General features: G+C 41.1%; 1 protein-coding gene across 7 annotated transcripts in view; it reads right to left on the bottom strand.

The window, feature by feature from the left end:
• Positions 1 to 1475: 1475 nt before the first annotated feature.
• atg10 (ATG10 autophagy related 10 homolog (S. cerevisiae)) overlaps positions 1476 to 19980 on the bottom strand; it is a 241259-nt gene continuing 222754 nt past the window's right edge. For 4 of the 7 annotated variants that reach the window (XM_087999762.1, XM_087999760.1, XM_087999752.1 and 1 more), the window contains 3 exons: positions 19193 to 19287; positions 2520 to 2636; positions 1476 to 1572 (listed from right to left, as the gene is read on the bottom strand). In XM_087999762.1, coding sequence (XP_087855888.1) covers positions 2525 to 2636; positions 19193 to 19287 — 207 coding nt within the window. In that variant the 3' untranslated portion in view covers positions 1476 to 1572; positions 2520 to 2524. The remainder of the gene's footprint in view (positions 1573 to 2519; positions 2637 to 19192; positions 19288 to 19980) is intronic. The other 3 variants (XM_087999757.1, XM_087999773.1, XM_087999768.1) reach the window with 3 other exon arrangements.

The raw sequence follows: 19980 nt of genomic DNA, 5'->3' as shown, positions 1-19980 counted from the left end.
TGTATGGAATGAAGAGAGGTAGTTAGTGCAGTGATTTCTTTGTGCTTAATACCTTAAGATACAGTGCGAAGAAGGTTAATGAAGTCGCAAGGTGCTTGCTTCTTATCTTTCTGGAGCATTTAAGTAACTGAGGAATTGCAGTTTCAGTTTGGTTTGGTTCAAGATTGGAAGTCTGCTCACTCTCTCAATTATTTTGCCTGTTGTCACATGTATATGCTGTACTTGCAATAGCTGATAAGCTAGACTTGCCAAATTACGTTCAACATGGTCTCAGCATCAGCCTGTCACTATTTCTCTAGTGAGTACCAGATTTACATTTATCTAAAATATATGCAGGACATGTGTACTCCATTGGCTAAATCTTTTGTGTTCTGTTGAAAAAGTGCCAAATAAAAGTGGAAGGAAATTAAAGGTACACAGTTTCAGGATTCTAAACTTCTTTACATTGTTATTTTAATGACTGATTCACTGCATGTAAGGATTTAATAGGTTTTCCATGAATATTTCTGGTTTGATTTTTTAGTTTAAATGACAGTCAACTGTATTTGTTATGCTAATATTCAGAGATGCATCCTTAACCTATTAATACTTAAAACCTGAAATGGAAAATAACCAGACAAGATTACAAATGTAAACGATATCTTGAATACCTGTTTATTAAGTGTGTACAGACAAAACATATTAAACATTGGGAAGTAAAATAAGTCAGTGAGTACAAATACTTGAAGAAAATTCTCCTAGAATGTTGCAGAATTAAACACATTTATTTATGCTAATAATTATGTTTTAGTTGTTTTTAAATCGCAAACTATAGATACTTCAAGAGGTAACTTAAGTTGACCTGAAGAGGGCTCCAATGTATTTTCATTTGTGCTAGTCAGTAACAGCTTCGATAGTACCTTGTTTTCACTTATTTCTTTTGCACAATATGTGACAACATTAAGCTCAATTTGCAAGCAGTGTGACACTTGCAAAAACTGAAGAAAATATAAACTGTATGTTCAAAACAAAATACATCTATCAATGTGTTTGAATCTTCGTGACAGATATTTCAAGCAAGAAGAAGGTTTATGGGAACTCCTTGGTGTCATTTAACAAATACAGCACATTATTAACATTTTTAAACAAAAATGCTCCTTTTCCCCTTCTCAGGATGATCTAATTTATTTTCAGTTTTAATTTAATTTCATTCCATCTCAAGATTTCTGAAGAAAATGTGTGTCTTTCTTTTGGTGTTAAGTACATTTTACTGCACTTCTGCACACACGTCCACATTAGGTTTCACAGCCACAGTGTTTAAACAAAATATCTTCAAGTTCAGTGAACATGGATTCTTTTGTCAACTATTGAAACAATATTGTATCAGAGACCAAAGATAAGTTTCCTTTAACAGCACAGACTAATCAGAGAATGGCATATCTTAAGCTGTAAGTACAGAGAACAAATCTTTGACAGTGCCAGTAAGAAGCTGTTGATTTGATTTTGGATAAAGATCGTTGTTCTTCTTCTCAGAATTCAGTGTTCTACGTAATAAACAACAGGATTTTCTTATTTATCCACTTCAAACATTCCCTAAAAAACAGTGGAAAATCTTACTTTTCTTGGTTGTGTAATTTTCCTGATTCATTCCCACAAGTTATTTTCTCAAGTTAGGATTACATGATGGTCCAGACTGCACATTTCAGTTTACCAGTCTCTTTTCCTCGAGTGACCCACCACTGGAACGAGGTGGGAAGAGACCACCTACCTAGATGATAATTGCTTGAACTTGCTCCCTGCAGAAAACCTAAGTGCAGAACTTGAAGTCAGTCAAGTCCTTCAACTATACTTACATTCAAGGAACCATAAGATGGTACAGCATGGTAATCCAGACAAGCAACCTATCAGGGCAGCATCACTTATGGTAGTTGAATACTGAGTAAAATTTAACATAGAGTGTTCAGCATGTCAAATAAATACTAATATTATGTAATTAAGATGGCCATCCATTTATGTTAAAACAACAAGTTAAAATGTTTTACATTGCACCAATGATCTATTAGAAAAAGCTCAAATGTTAATAAATATCAAAATAAACAGTATAAACATTATTAGGAAATCCCTACTGTGTAACATCTGGAACAACAAACCCTTTTCGATCAAACTAGAATAACAGATATACTAACATCTATGCAATCCCCATGACTCTTCATCAGATCACCATCATTTTGTGCTCAAAAACATTTCCACTTTTCTTTCTGCATTACAACCTCCACCTTCCCCGACTCTTATGTACAAAACACATGCCATAAAAAATTTACAAGCAAAGTGGAATTTTTGATAACTGAATCATCTACATACCAGGGAGCTGTAATATTTATATTCCTTGTTACAAACATTCCCTAAACAATGTAAAACACAATTCCTGATTTTATTCCTTGGTTGCAACTTGGCTTATTTCACTTCATACATCAGCTTCTGCTAAAACATTGTCAAACTGGAAGTGTGTTATGAAAAATAAATATATTGTGTTCACATACTTTTTTCAATTTGGGTCAAAAATGCCCTGTGATACAGCTGTGGCATAGCTCAACGGTACATCGAGTCCCACTACTGGCCCCATCATGCTCAGCCAGCTTGTGATGTAATTTACATTCCTAAACAAAAGAAACATAAAATAAGCATGACATTTTCTTTAAAAAAAATTACTTCACGTTTTTCTTTTAACGTAGACAATTACAGTTTTGAGACACTTTTGTTTTCTGCATTAGTTGATTTAACAAAGCAATGTACAGCATAATAATGAGCATACACTATGTATTACAGTGTAGAACAAATATAAGTAAACTGGACATTTTCAAAGGCACACATAATGAATTACAAAAGGATTGCTTGCATTGCAGCACAGCTCATACAGCCTGAAGTATTCTGAAGCTGAATGTCAGTAACTCTGAAATGTGTTTCCAATCACCAGAAAGCAGTCACAGTTTGAGACATGTCTAAAAGGCAGAGTTTGAGTTCGACAATGCTGTTTTTCTCCCCCACAACCATCCCCCGCCCCCATTACATTTTTTTCTCTTTGCTCACTGGTTTTCTCTCCTTGAAAGAACGGACTCCTTGCTAGAATATGGCTCAGTGGACGCAGCATGCTGTCCAGGACCTTGCTCAAATGGCCATTATTCACGTCTACAGTGAGTGTAAGCAGGCTGTTTCATAATCATCAGAAGGGGGTTGTGGTTATAGGTAAATATTATGCTCTCCTCATCCAGCATCCAAACACAATCACATCCAACAGGGATTTCTGGATAATGATCAGGAGCAACAACCTTAGCTGATTTCCACTTCATAATCCAGGAATGCTGAGGCCAATGTTTTGTGCCCCTACTACTGTAGTATCGGAGATCAGCTAATTCAGCATATGTTAGGGTCGATTCTGGGTCTTTCCTGCTTTATACTGTTCAGCTCCTCAGTTGATAAAGTCAATAAACCATGGAAGGGGAAGACCTAATTAAATTTCTACCTTCCTACCCACTATAAGTTTAATACTGATGAAACAAAGCAAGTTGAAGAAACCAGAAATGTGTGAATGTAACAGACATAACAGTACTGTGCTCAACTCATTCCAAAAAAAAATCTTTGCATCTCATTAAGAATGCATTTCAATTCTTTAAAATTGCAACCTCCTTAGCAGTCTGAATGCCAAACACAAAACAGTATATTTCTCTTCATAACTTGTAAGTAGAATGTTAACCAAGTAGGGCATGAAACTACATAGTCTTTGTAAATCCACAGTCTTCCATAAACCAGCTGAATGCAAAGTCTGAATATTCATCTTTTCTTGGATGCTGTTAGTTACAAGAGGGCAGATGGGTGGCTATTACTAGACATCTGCCAATATGAATCTGTTACCAACTATTAGATGGAACACAAGATCAGCCAAAGTCGACCTTGCCTCCAGTTTTCTCCATTACTGCAGGGAGGAGGCTTGCTTTTATTCATTTTCCATCCCTCCCTTCCCAACCAGCACTGGAAATTTTTACTGCAGACCGAGGTATGATCCCTCATTCTAACATTCCACTGCTCCTTTACTTAAATGATTAGTAGTCACATTAGACATGAATGGCTGAAATTATGTTGTGCAATATTAGTAACCACACACATAAACATTCAGGTAAAGTTAATGATATAATCTGTTTGCTGCTTAAAACAAATGCAAACACATAATGCAGTTTACACCTTATTTTGAATCATCAATTAAGGAACTGCATCTGAATATGTTAACACTTTAATACCTATATCATAATACACAATGTTATCCCACTAAACGTTTTCTCTATTTCACACAGATCATCACAGTTATTTGTTTATTTTAACAACTGCATTTTGGAAAGGCAAACTAGGGCAGAATAACCAGGGCAGGACTTACACACTTAATGGTAAGTTTCTGGGGTAGTATGGCTGAACAAAGAGACCTTGGAGTGTGGGTTCATAGTTCCTTGAAAGTGGATTCACAAGTTGGTAGGATAGTGAAGGCAGCATTTGGTATGCTTGCCTTTATTGGTCATTGCACAGAGTACAGCAGTTGGAAGATCATGTTGCAGCTGTACAGGACATTGGTTAGGCCACTTTGGAATACCGCATGCAATCCTGGTCTCTCTCCTATAGGAAGGATGCTGTGTAACTTGAGAGGGTTCAGAAAAAATTTACAAGGATATTGCCAGGGTTGGAGGGTTTGAGCTATAGGAAAAGGTTGAATAAGCTGGGGCTGTTTTCCCTAAAGCGATGGAGAATGAGGAGTGGCTTTGTGGTTTATAAAATCATGAGGGCTTTGGATAGAGTATGTACACTCCATGGGCTAGGGGAGTCCAAAACTAGAGGGCACAGGTTTAAGATGAGAGGGGAAAGATTTAACAGGGACCGAAGGGCCAGTTTTTCCACGCAGAAGAAGGGCTTATGCCCGAAACGTCGATTCTCCTGTTCCTTGGATGCTGCCTGACCTGCTGCACTTTTCCAGCAACACATTTTCAGCTCTGATCTCCAGCATCTGCAGTCCTCACTTTCTGCACGTGTATGGAATGAGCTGCCATAGGAAGTGGTGGAGGCTGATACTTTTAAAAAGCATTTGGATGGGTATTTTTTATAGGAAGGATTTAGAGGGATATGGGCCAAGTGCTGGCAGGTGGGACTAGATTTATTTAAGAAATCTGGTCAGCATGGACAAGTCGGACTGAAAGTTCAATTTCCGTGCTGTACATCTCTATGACTGTATGCCTCTATTTCACATTGTTTTTAGACACTATGATATAGCACAGCTTAAGATCAAAGATGGGCAAAGAAACCTGCTGCTTATCACCAAACAATGAATCACTTCTCTGCTATATCGAGCACCACTTGGAGGAAGACAGGGAGCAGCAAGAGCACAAAATGTACTCTGGATGAGGGCCTTCCATGTTCATTACTGAGAGGCTGAATGGCACCATTGCTGACTGGGACCTTAAGGATGCATCTGCCTAATAGGATTCATGTCAGATGCTGAGTAACCAGTAAAATGAAAATTCTATGAAACCTTTTCCTCACCCATCACTTAACAATCCAGCTGTTAAGGTGGGAGTGACCACTGCACAATCCTTGTGGAGTCAAAGTCATGAAGAAAACTGTCCCCAGGTCACTCCGGTGCTGTGAGCTAGTGAGTCCAGAAACAGGAAGCTAATGCAGTCGATTACATGATTGGAGAAATGATTCAGGATGTCTGAGGTACCTGGGGAATTAGAGTGGTTTCTAGAGAAGTTGGAACCATTACATGCTGGACAGGTTACACCTCCATTCAGCTGGGACTAATATCTCTCACGAGGAGGTTTACTGGGGCTTTTGAGAAGTGTTTAATTTATTTTATAGGTGAAAGGGAACATGAATATTGATTCAGAAAGTAAAGAGCAAAACTGAAAATGGAAGGCAGAAAATTGTGAACAGAGTATGGGAGGCAGTGAGAAGAAAGAATAAAAGTATCAAAAGAATTTGTCAATGCATATGGTACATACTTCAAAGAAAGGAATTCAGTGAATAAAGCAGATCAGTTGAGCTCAGAGACACTTTGCATTATGATATCACAGTTACGAATGAAACTTGGCTAAAAGAAGGGTAGCAATGACATTTCAATATTGACAGCATTCTAAATGAGATAATGAGAGAAAGAGGGGGGAGTTTGCAATATATTTGCTAATAAAACACAGACAGCCAAGAGACGATAAGCTAGATGATTTGATGGGATGAATGGCAGAACAAAAAAGGGCACTCATGGTGCTAAAAGTGAATTATGACTGTCCAGTCAGAGGGAGATGGAAGAAAAAAAAGTAACACAGAAACAACAGAGCAGTGGTATATTCGGGATTTCAGTAATCCTAACATTAACCGGGATGGAATCAGTGTAAATGGTACAGGTGGAACAGAATTATTAAAATGCACTCAAGATAACTTTTTACCTGGTTCCTAGCAATCACAATCAGTGAAAGGGTAGTTTTGGACCAGGTTTAGATTTTACAGGGTGAAATGGTCCCCAACACCAACTCACACACCTGCTAAATGGTTGGTAGGGACCATCTCTGCCCAAGGCGGAATGTCTGCTCTCCTGCTGCCAATGAGGAAATAAAATCCTGGAATTCCCTCCCTAACACCATTGTGTTTATTTACAGAATATGAAATGCAGCAGTACAAGAAGACAGCTTATCACCGCCTTCTCAAGTATGACTAGGGACAGGCAATAAATTCTGGTCAGCCAGTGACACCACATCCCAGGAATGAATTTTTAAAAACTCTTGCATTTATTAATTAGCAAGCTCACTCTTTTTGGGAAGTCAAGAAAGTTTGGTTAAATTGGCTCCTTTTAAAACAGAGGCGAGGAGAAAGTATTTCTCTTTGTGAACCTGTGGAATTCACTATCCAATAGGACGGTGGACATGGGGACAGTGAATAAACTGAAGAAGGAGATAGACAGATTTTTATTTTGGAATGAGTTGAAGGGTTATCGAGAGCATTTAGACAGACACATGAACAGGCAGAGAATAAAGGGGTATAGGATTAGTTTGGAATGGCATCATGGTTGGCACAGACATGGAGGGCCAAGTGGCCTGTTCCTGTGCTGCATTGTTCTATGCTCTATGCTAACATAAGAAGTAGGAGCAGGAGTTGGGGAGCAGGCAGAAAAGTGTAGCTGAAGCTGAGATGAGACCAGTTCTGATCATATCAAATGGCAGAGCAGGCTTGTGGGGCTGAACTGCTTACTCCTGCTCCTAGTTTTTAATGTTAATAAAGAGCACAGAACAATACAGCATAGGAAGTGGCCCATTGGCCCTCCATGTTCGTGCTAACCATGATGCCCTTCCAAACTAATCCTATTTGCCTGCACGAGGTCCATATCCCTCTATTCTCTGCATGCCTAACTTTGCTTCTACCACCTCCACTGATAGCACGTTCCAGGCACATTTTATTTGGTTTTTAATAGAATGGTATTAAAAAGGGAAGGGAGCAGTTTTTGTATTAACCTTGTTGAGATCAACACAAAGGGGCAGTGAATAAAGACGGTGAATCAAATTATCCGTCCTCATCTGTGCGTGTTAAGAACTGGGATATCCCGCCTGGAACCAGAACACATTGGGGGTATTTCAGTCAGGGTCAGGACGTAATATCATTCATCATGAGCTTCACATTCATTTTCAGGCCCTGCTGAATTTTGCGACTACAGTATCTGTGGAAAGTCCCGACAAATTAGCAACTTTGGAATTCAAACATTGATCCTATCTGATCTGAAATTCAAACTGGTATAACCTTTCAAAAGCGAGAGCATACTCTGCATGTGTAATAAATTACCAACTTTCAGAGTACAGATGAAAGGAGATGTTGAATTTTACAACCACTTTTAGATGTGCTGTAAGTTTTGTCTACAGAGCTATTGTCAACTTAACCTCATCTCTTTAGTTATTTTTATTCTAAAGGCTGTATCCAAGGATAGATTCATGACCTTCTTTCATTTAAGAAAACTATTTGAAATACAACTTTTAAAATACTCTGCTATAAGAATTGGTGGGAGATATTAATTACAGCACAACAGTTTTACATAAGCAGTTTCTATTATACATTTTGTCCTGGGAATTTGAAATGAGATACAGAAACGGGAACTCAATATAGGAGCTGAATGTTAATGTTTCAATCTGCTTATAATGGAGGAACCTGACAGTGTGTTAGGAACTCAGAAAATTCAACAGTACATTGAACTCAACCATAGAATCTGACACTGGGGTCTCCTGATCAATCAGAGAGGGCATACAAGATGATAGTCCAAGGCCTCAGTATCTAAAAGGATCCCACAGGATTGTAAGGCTTTGGAAACTGCCAAAAGAGAGTCATAAATTCAACACAGGAATGTTCGACCTGTCCAAAGGTTGCCCCAACATTCTCAGATATATCCTGGACAGCAAGCTGTGGATTGTAGGAGCACATGTGGACACTACTTTTTCCCATGATTCCCACGGAGCAAAAGAGGACATGGCTGGATACAGAAGAAAAGATGAATTGAGGGTTACTCAAGAATTATTAGTTTATTCTTCCTATCGTTACAGTGAAACTGAACACTAAACTGTAGGTGAGGCAGAGGTAGCCCTCCACTTATCGTCATACTGACACCTGTGGAGCAGATAGCAGTAGAGGTAAATTGGATGTCAGAGTACCTGGTCATTGGCAAAGATGTGATGGTGGTGTTCCAGCTACCGAACAATGTCAGCAACAAAAGAAGAATGATCTGCACAATGATACATAGAATCCTCTGAGATTGTCAATTCTAATTTATGCTCTTCATCCCTGACAGACTATCCTAGTGTCCTTCAGGAGCTGGGGTCATAGGAGGAAGCTGAAGGTTTGTTAAAGGGGCTTGTATGCTCTGAGAATGGTCACAGGATATATACACAAGCTCTCAGGTGGTCAGCAAGACATGTAGTGAATTGCGATACAGTGAAGTGCACATCACAAGTCAGCAGGAGCAGAGGTAATGGATACACAAAACAATGATGTAGAGTCTCTGTTAAAGGCTACAAGACTATCCAAGATTTGCTCAGATGGGTACAAATGCTGAGTCTTGTAAGCCATCAATAAAGAAGACTATTCTGAAGCACCAGCTGAAACGTGTGAGGCTCTGCCAGTTTGTCCAGAGGCACCAATGGTGACTGGAGGGAGACTGGCGAACTCAGCCGCAATAATGAGCACTATGATTGCTCCCATTTCATACTCATGTCTAGATCCATGGAAAGTGAGGCCATCTACATGAATGTGGTAGGCAAGCACAGGCCTGAGGACCCTAACCAAAAGCTGAAACATTCAGTGTACCATGTTATGGAGGGTGGCCATCTAGCACCACACTGAAAGATACAAAGGACAGCACAGCTCAAGGGCAGACCCTTTGGCCAACCCAAGATTGTGCCAACACATAATGCCTTTCTAAACTTTAAAAAACATTTGCCTCTATAAAGTCCATATCTCTCTATTCTCTGCCTATTCCTATATCAAGATGCCCTCAGCACCTCCTCTGACAGCACATTCCAGGCACTTACCATCCTCTGTGTAAAATATCTTGCCTCTCACATCTCCTTTGAACTTACCCCTTTTACCTTTAACTTATGTTCCCCTTTTAACTTAAATTTACCTTTTATCTTAAACCAGTCCCTATCCCTCTCCCTCTTTTACCTTGAACTCGCATTCCCTCATAATTGATATTTCTACCCTGGGAAAAGACTCTGATTATTTGCTTTATCCATGCCTGTCAGAAGTTTGTAAACTTCTTTTAGTTCACCACTCAGTCTCCAACATACAGTCAAATGGAAATAAACCGAGTTTGTCCAATCACTCCCCACAGCTAATGGCCTGAAGCCAGGCAACATCCTGGTAAACCTTTTCTGTACCCTCCTCTCACCTTTCTGGTAGCCTGGCGCCCAGAACTGTATGCAATATTCTAAATGTAAACTAACTAAAGTTCTACACAACTAAGTGCAGATATGTTATTTTGTGCTCCTGGCTATTGGAGAAATGCAGGTTTTCCAATGGGGGAGTATGATGGAGAAAGGGAACACATAAGTCGGAACTCTGGTCAAAGAAGTTTCAATCCCCAATCCTTGCATTCTTCATACCCCAGCCCCTGCTAAATTAGATTTTGATGGCTACCATGACGCTGAGGCCAACTGGTTAGGAAATGGAGATAAAAGGCAAACAACACTTCCAAGTGAGCAGAAATTAGTCTAAATTCTTGAAAGTCACTTCCCCAGCAATGAAAAGCACACTCTCAGAATCGGCCCAGTGAGCTGAAACAATTTGTTTCAGCATGGAAACAGCTATTTGATTTTGCCAAGTAAAATTTTTAAAATTGGTTTCTGCCAACACTGGACATACCATTGTCTGGTTTTGTTAAACATTTTCTGATTATATCTGGTACACATTCAGTACGGGTTTTGCTTTAGTAAATTCAACACTCTGTGTTTTGGCTACCTTGTTCTCACAAGTCACTCAAAATGCCTTCTGACATGTTTTCCAATTGCTCTTTAGCTTTTCAGCTGAAAGTTCACATGACCAGTGCAGGATTTTAAAAAATTGAATTCTTGTTAGTAATGTAGTAAATATGACAGCAAGTTTCCAAAAACATTGTGATAATGACCAGATAATTGGCTTTTTTTATTATGTTGATAGAGAGATATATCAGCTAGAACAATTCATCTGCTCATCTTTGATATCCATCTGAGAGAGCAGATGAGACCACTGTTTGTCAACTTATACAAAACAGATAGAGCCTTCAACATTGCAACACTGCTTCAGTGACGCATGGAAAGATCAGCCAAGATTTTGTACCTCAGTGTCTACAGGACTTCATTCCACAACCTGAGATCCACACAATTTTGAGACTCTGGCAAAAGTGTTATTAAATGAGCAATGAATGAAACAACACTGTTTCCCCAGGTCCATCCCTGATGAAGGGCTTTTGCCCGAAATGTTGATTTTCTTGCTCCTTGGAGGCTGCCTGACCTGCTGTGCTTTTCCAGCACCACTCTAATCTTGACCCTGAAAAATCAATGTCACTGTCTTCTTGCAAGATCTTTCACCTATTTTCACCAGTCAGGATCGATGCTACAGCCTTAGGACTACAAAATAATGAGCTGCTCAAAATGTACTTTTACCTACGACTGATATACTTTCTGTCATCAAAAGAAGTCTGTTACTTCTTGGTGGTCACTACTACAGCTATTTTCAGCTGTTTCTCACAATGTTTCAAAATCATTGAATTTTTAAAAAAGCCTCAATCACCTTTTGTTTGCAGTTCCTGGAAAAGACTGGGTTTGGGGGAGGAGGTTTGGATCAGTAACCAGCATCAGTGCACTAAAGGAGTCAATAAGTGTTCTTACTTCATTTGATTTGATTTGATTTACTGCCACAAAATACACTGAAAAGTGCTGTGTAGTGTTGCCATGCTCCAGCACCATCTTAAAACACAGAAAAATAAACAGAAACCTAGCATATAAAGGCAGAAAAATTAGGAAATAAAGAAAAAGCATTCAACTTTCAACTCCTTATAATGGAATCTGTCATGGACAATAGGCCCAGTGGCTAGGCATGGGTGCTCATGCTTCGGTGCTCTCTCATCTCCACTGCCGCCCTCACCATTGGTAGTTTGCGATGGACTTCGGCAATGCTGCCTTGAGCTCACTTCAGGCCCAACTCACTGATGCAGCCGCTGCGCCTCACACTGGGCCCGAACTCGCATCAGCTGCCGGCTCCATGAATTCCACACACTGGATGCAGACGCTGCTGGGAACACAAACTTGTCTTAGCCGCAGCAGCCCTGAGTTGGCACTAGGACCGCCTCGGCGATGCGGGAGGTGTCAGGTACCTAAACGTGTCTTTGACTCCACCATCACAAATCTGCACCGCTGGGCCCAATCACCACCACGGGTCTGCACTGCTGGGCCCAATTACCACCACGGGTCTGCACTGCTGGGCCCAATCACCACCACGGGTCTGCACTGCTGGGCCCAATTACCGCCACAGGTCTGCAATGCTGGGCCCAATCACCGCCACGGGCTGCACTGCTGGGCCCAATTACCACCACGGGTCTGCACTGCTGGGCCCAATCACCACCACAGGTCTGCACTGCTGGGCTCAATTACCGCCACGGATCTGCACTGCTGGGCCCAATCACCGCCACGGGCTGCACTGCTGGGCCCAATTACCGCCACGGGTCTGCACTGCTGGGCCCAATTACCGCCACGGGTCTGCACTGCTGGGTCCAATTACCGCCACGGATCTGCACTGCTGGGCCCAATCACCGCCACGGGCTGCACTGCTGGGCCCAATTACCGCCACGGGTCTGCACTGCTGGGCCCAATTACCGCCACGGGTCTGCACTGCTGGGCCCAATCACCACCACAGGCTGCACTGCTGGACCCAATCACTACCACGGGCTGCACTGCTGAACCCAATCACTACCACGGGCTGCACTGCTGAACCCAATCACCGCCACGGGCTGCACTGCTGGACCCAATCACCACCACGGATCTGGACTGCTGGGCCCAATCACCACCACGGATCTGCACTGCTGAACCCAATCACCACCACGGATCTGCACTGCTGAACCCAATCACTACCACGGATCTGGACTGCTGGGCCCAATCACTACCACGGGCTGCACTGCTGGACCCAATCACCACCACGGATCTGGACTGCTGGGCCCAATCACTACCACGGGCTGCACTGCTGGACCCAATCACCACCACGGATCTGCACTGCTGAACCCAATCACTACCACGGGCTGCACTGCTGGGCCCAATCACCACCACAGGCTGCACTGCTGGACCCAATCACTACCACGGGCTGCACTGCTGAACCCAATCACTACCACGGGCTGCACTGCTGAACCCAATCACCGCCACGGGCTGCACTGCTGGGCCCAATCACTACCACGGGCTGCACTGCTGGACCCAATCACCACCACGGATCTGCACTGCTGAACCCAATCACTACCACGGGCTGCACTGCTGGACCCAATCACCACCACGGGCTGCACTGCTGGGCCCAATCACTACCATGGGCTGCACTGCTGGGCCTACTCACCACCACGAGTCTGCACTGCTGGGCCTACTCACCACCACGAGTCTGCACTGCTGGGCCTACTCACCACCACAAGTCTGCACTGCTGGGCCTACTCACCACCACGAGTCTGCACTGTTGGGCCCAATCACCACCACGGGTCTGCACTGATGGCCCAATCACTACCACAGGCTGCACTGCTGGGCCCAATCACCACCACGGGTCTGCATTGCTGGGCCTACTCACCACCACGAGTCTGCACTGCTGGGCCTACTCACCACCACAAGTCTGCACTGCTGGGCCTACTCACCACCATGAGTTGCACTGTTGGGCGTACTCACCACCAATGCTGTCACTGTGTGCAAACTCTTCAACAAGAGGTAACATAAAAGAAAGAATAAAAAGAGCGAAAAAAAGAAACAAGAAGAAAAGCAGATGAAGTTAATAAGCCCTGTGCTCAGAAGCCTTCACCTTAAGAGTAGTATGCTGTTGAAACAGCTTTACAGCCGTCATATTAACGGTCTTCTATCCCTTCAATGTGTTATCAATCAGAGAAGCTTGAGCCAGCCTACCGGCAGGTCAGTCCCAAACCACTGCTGACTGATAAATGCTACCATATGTAGTTAATCATGTTTGCAGTGTGCCCTGCAACAACACCTTCTGGCCCCAAGCTCCAAATTTCTTGGATGTGTTTCAGTGAATAGAGGATTTATTCTCGAAATAGACATATACTTTGTGTACATCAGGTTACAGGTTAGAATTATACAAGAGATATGCTCAATAGCTATTATGGGGTCATCATTTGTCTACTTCAGCTTGAGGTTATAAGAATTGAAAACAAACCCTTTCGTGTTGAATTTATGGCACCACACAAACATGGTTGAAATGTCATTTTAAAGTAAGTTGGTATCAAGCCCTCAGGATTGAAGACACGGGATCCCAAAATGGATGACATCCAGGTTCTATTTCAGCAAGATTTGGGTCAGAGTGCCAGGAGTACTGACTCATCCTTTCTACCTCAGAAATCGCAAAGAAATTTCCACCAAAATCAGTGGAAAAGCTGAAATTTCAAAGCATTTGGAACAAGCTGAAACTGAAATTCTGCAGCAACGGGAACTTTTACCATACCTAAATTAAGGAAGAAGTCTGCAGTCTTTTGCTTTTGTCCCAAAGGCTGTGGCAAGTCAGTCAAAGCAGCCATGTCAGATCCAGAGTTAGATGCCATGAAAAAAATTCTTCCATGATTACCATAATGGGTGCCAGAGTTGGTGATCCTGGTGTTGGGACGAGCTTCCTAATAGAGGATTTAATACTACATTCCAGCTTGTCAGTGAAATCACAAGTTTGAGGTCACAGGATCTCTGGCAGTAATGTCCTCGGTTGCAAATTGGATACCAAGATATAGTTCTGTTTTCTCATAACAAATACACAAAATAGGTGTGGTCCAATAACAGATAAAGGAAGTAGCTACAATTCAATATGTAACTATTTATGATGGACTGCACCAAAGTACTTTACCACAAATGGGTAACTTATGAAATGCAGTCATTGTTGTATCAGCCAATATTTCCTGCTAATGACTACTTTCATTCTCTAATGTCAGAGAAATATATATTGGAGATGAAATTTTTCATCTCCTTTCCAGCTTTAGACTGCAGGCAAACAGCCAAAGGTCATATTTCAATGATTGGGAGTGAGAATGAATATAACCATCGACACAAAACAGCAAGCTTTAAATTTTCTGAAGTCATGATTCAATGGGAAGCAGCAATAATGATACTTAGCTTCTGGAATGACCAGATATCAGGAATAGCAAAACTTAAAGCAAACAAGTACTGGGAGATCTAATTTGTGAACTAAGAACTATTTTAAGAAAACAAAGGTAATAGAATTGTTGTGAAACATATAATGATGCAAAAAGTGTCACAGAATTAGGATGAAGGCTGTCACTGAAACTCCAAAGTGGAAAAATGATCCATTACAAGCACAGGGAAGTATAAGTTATCTGAATCCCTGTCGTTGCAGTCTGCTACTTTATTAGAAAGCATTAGGCAGGAAATATTGCACATCTCTTCCAAGACTACAGAAGGTTAAAACTTGAAAGAGTCACCATTCCTGTGATTTTAGTATTGGATGATGGATGCATCAAAACTTTGGAGGACAAACGAGTAAATCTTGTTACTTTGCAGACATTGGTCAGTTCAGCTAATGGTTGTGGAATTTTAGTGCTGCCTCTCTTGTTCTATGCCTTAAGGTTTTTTTTGGAATACACCAAAGACTCTCCATACGTTCAAAGTTTCTCTTGCCTTATGTTGCTGAACAATAATTATTTCAGGATGTTTTAGCCTGCTGCTTTGTTAAATCTGACGAAGGTCAAAGATAGTTGTCCTGAAGGAATCATGCTTTAATATTTAAGGCAAAGGAAACTTAAAATATAATGCAGTTTTACAAATGTTCAATAATTTTTTTTAAAGAGACAAAGTATAAGACTAACTTTTAATCCTTGACAAATCTATGGCGAGATCAGTCATCTTCAATAAATTGTTATTTATCTTACATGTAACATTCTTGAAGTAACATTATCAAAACATATATTACACATATGATTTACAAATGAAGTGTTTTATACAATACAGTACAATATAGCATAGGAACAGGCCCTTCAGCCCACATAGCCTGTGCTGATTCTTAGTTAGATTCGCTACTTACTGCTCAAATGTAATTTCTATCCCTCTGTTTGCCTCACGTTCATGTGTCTATCAAGATATACATCTTGAACATTGCTAATGTGCCGACTTCCACTATCCCCACTAGCAGTGTTTGCCAGGCACCCACTACCCTCTGTGTGTAAAACTTTCCCTGCATTCTCACCTTGAACATGTGCCCTCTTGTAGTTGACCTTTCCATTCTGGGAAAAAGGTTCTGACTATCCACCCTATCTATGCCCCTCATAATTTTACAGAGCTCTGTCAAGTCGCCCCTTAGCATCCATCTTTCCGAAGTTATCCAAAATCTTGTTAGAACCAAAACCCTCCAGACCAGGCAACATCCTGGTAAATCTGCTCTGCACTCTCTTGAAAGCATCCATGTCCATCTGGTAGTGTGGTAACCAGAACTGTATGCAATATTGGAAATGTGGCCTAATGTTTTCTACAGCCATAACATAACTTACCAAGTTTACCTGATTGATGAAGTCAAGTGTGCTGTATGCCTTCTTGACCACCTTATCCATCTGTGTTGCCACTCTCAGGGATCTGTGGGTCTGTATGCCTAGATCCCTCTGTATGTCAATGCTCTGAAGGATTCTGCTATTTATTATATAACCTGAATTTGATATTCCAAAATGCATCACCTCACATTTGTTCAGATTAAACTCCATCTGCCATTTCTCTGTCCAAATCTGCAAGCTATCTACATCCCATTTTATGCGTTGACAATCCTAACTATCTGCAACTTTGACAATTTTGGTGTCATCCGAACTAACTAATCAGACTGTCTACATTTTCCTCCAGGTCATTTACATATATTGCAAACAACAAAGTTCCCAGCACTGATTCCTGCAGAACACCACTAGTTACTGATCTCCACTCTGAAAAACACCCTTCTATTGCTACTCTCTGTCTTCTATGGCTAAGCCAGTTTTGTATCCACCTAGCCAGCTCACCCCAGATCCCATGTGACTCAACGTTTTGTATCAGTCTGCCATAAGGTACCTTATCAAATGCCTTATTAAGTTCATGTAGACAACATCCACTACCCTTCCCTCATCAATCATTCTTTTCACCTCCTCAAAAAACTCAATTAATTTGGTAAGACATGAGCTTTCCCACACAATGCCTATCACTAACAATTCCATTTGTTTCCAAATGTGAATAAATCCTGCCCCTCAGTATCTTCTCCAACAACCTCCAAAGCACTGATGTCAGGCTAACCAGCCTGAAATTACCTGGATTATCTCGGTTTCCCTTCTTAAACAAAGGAATGGCATTGGCTATTCTCCGACCCTCTGGAACGTCAGTCACCCAAGGCCACAGAGGATGCAAAAATATCTGCTAAGGCCCCAGCTATTTCCTCCCTTGCCTCCCATAGTATTCTGGGATAGATCCCATCTGGCTCTGCAACTTGTCTATCTTTAATGTGTTTCAAGATACCCAACGCTTCCTCATTCATAATGTTGACCTGCTCAAGAGTATTCACACACCTTTCCCTAACCTCAACATCCCCCATGTCCCTCTCTTTGGTGAATACTGATGTAAAGTACTCATTAAAGATCTCCTAGGAGAGTGTGAGGACTGCAGATGCTGGAGATCAGAGCTGAAAATGTGTTGCTGGAAAAGCGCAGCAGGTCAGGCAGCATCCAAGGAGCAGGAGAATCGATGTTTCGGGCATGTGCCCTTCTTCAGGAATTCCTTGGATGCTGCCTGATCTGCTGTACTTTTCCAGCAACACATTTTCAGCTCATTAAAGATCTCACCCACTTCCTCTCGCCCCGCACAAAACCTCCCTCCTTTATTCTTGTTGTGGGGAGGACCAACACATTCCCTAGTTAGCCTCTTGCTTCTAATATATGTATAAAATGCTGAAGGATTCTCCTTAACACTGCTGACCAAGGACATTTCATTGCCCCATTTAGTCCTCCTAACTCCCTGCTTGAGCTCCTTTCTACTTTCTCTATATTCCTTGAGGACTTTGTCTGTTTTTAGTTGTCCAGATCTTAGGTATGCTTCCTTTTTTTGACGAAGCTGATAATTTCCTGTCATTCAAGTTTCCTCAATCCGGGCATTCCTCTCCTTCATTTTCAAAGGGACATGCCTGTCCTACATTCTTTAAAAGACTCCCCCATGTCAGATGTGGACTGACCCTCAAAGAGCTGCTCCTAATCCACATTCTCCAATTCTTGCCTAATGTGCTGATATTTGGCCTTCCTTGAATTTAACACCTTCATCCTAGATTCACTTACCCATAAGAATCCAAAAACTTACAGAATTATGGTCTCTGTTCTCAAAATGCTCCGTCCACTGAAACTTTCATCACGTGGCCAGTCTCATTTCCAAAAACCAGGTGTGTTATGGCCCCATTCTTCATTGGACTATCCACATACAGTTTCAAAAAACTCTCCTGGACACAACTAACAAGTTGCTCACCATCCAAATTCCCGGCACTAAGGGAGTCCCAGTCAATATGGAAGAAATTAAAATCATCCACCACAACAATCCTGTTATGTTCATATCTTTCCAGAATCTGACTGCATTTCTCTTCCTTTATCTCCTGCTGGCAGATGGAGGTCTGTAGTACAATCCCAACATTGTGATTGCACCCTTCCTATTCTTGAGCTCTATCCATAGTGACTCACTGTAAGATCCCTCTAGGGTGTTATCCCTCAACATAACTGCAATATGCTCCTTAGTGCAACTCCCCCACCTCTTTTGCTTCCTCCTCTGCCTCATCTAAAACATCAATATCCCAGAATGTTAAACTGTCAATTCTGTCCCTCTTTCAACAATGTCTCTGTGATAACAACATCATTATAAATGCATGCATTAACGTAGGCTTAAAGTTCATCCATCTTACCTGTTGTACTTCCTGTATTGAAGTCTAAGTCTCTAGTTCGGCTGAGTTCAGCAGCCTCTCCCTGACTGCTCTTCCTATCAGCTATATTTGCCTTAGTCTCAAGGTCTTCCCCAGTCTTTATACTTACTGATCTGCTGCTCCGGTTACCACCACACACCACAATGTCTCCCTGCCAGGATATTTGTGTCCCTCCAGTTTAGGTGTTATCCGTCCTTCCCAGTTTTAGTTATAATGAAAGCCATAATCATTTTTATTTACTGCACATTTGTAAATGCCATGCAATTCATATTCCAGGAAAACTGCAGAAATATTTGTATTCAACAGTTAACTACCCTATTTTATCCTCCACACTTACTCTTCTTTATTAAGTCAGATGAGTTAGAAATCCATTTGTTCTTATCTAAACTGTTGATCTAATTGCTTAAAAAAGCTATCATCCATATCCATTGTCCTAATAGTAATTCAATGCATTTTAATTCACCTGCGTCAGTTGCTGCAGCTCAACAGACTCTCTATTTAAACACTTTACCTCTGCTCCTGTGTGGCACCCATTATTGAAGTCATTAATTCAGATGTTCGACAAGGATGGAGAACAAAAAAAGGTTGACCAAGTAAATGGTGTTCCTGGACAAATAAATACAAAAGAATAGTTAAAGAACCAGATTATTGTTTCAAAGAAGCTTTAACACATGAAGCTACAATTCAACACATATTATCTGTGCTAGCTGCAAACTCATCCTGGAATCCCTACTGTGTCCATTATACACATTCCAAGATTTTTAAAGTATTCTTTATGTTATTGTAATTTTAATGATGTTTTCCAATTTAGGAATCTTAGAACCAAACGATGTTTAAATTGCAAAGCAAGGGAAAACACAAACTCTAAGAGCACAATCAGTTAGATTAAAAATAAAAATGTAATAGGTCATAGCAGTCAAAACTAATGTGTTTAAGGGGGTTATAATGATGTACATTGTGCAAAAATAAAGGAGAGGTTCAGAAGGTAAAGAAATAAGAAAAAATAGCAAACAAAATAAGTGGAATGGAAAGCATACTTATGATGAAAGGGTCAAAGTTTGCATGATTTTGTACAAATGTGCACAACATTGAAATGATTCATGAAACTATATATATTCATTCGAATGGAGAGACAAAATTCTACATTTTTGAAGAATATGGAGTTTGACTTTTGAAGATGCAGGCTCTTGATTGCTGTAATTTAGGGCGGAAACTCTGGAGAAATATAAATGTTGGTCTTTCACTGAATGTACAGCAGTTAATTATAATTAGATCATTTTTAAAATTCCTTGCTGGCAT

The sequence above is a fragment of the Chiloscyllium plagiosum genome, unplaced genomic scaffold (genome assembly GCF_037043375.1).
Source record: "Chiloscyllium plagiosum isolate Xiang-an unplaced genomic scaffold, Cpla_swu_hap1 HiC_scaffold_2, whole genome shotgun sequence".
Lineage (NCBI taxonomy): Eukaryota > Metazoa > Chordata > Chondrichthyes > Orectolobiformes > Hemiscylliidae > Chiloscyllium > Chiloscyllium plagiosum.
Note: the sequence above shows the minus strand (reverse complement) of the source record. Positions and strands in the feature narration are given on the sequence as shown.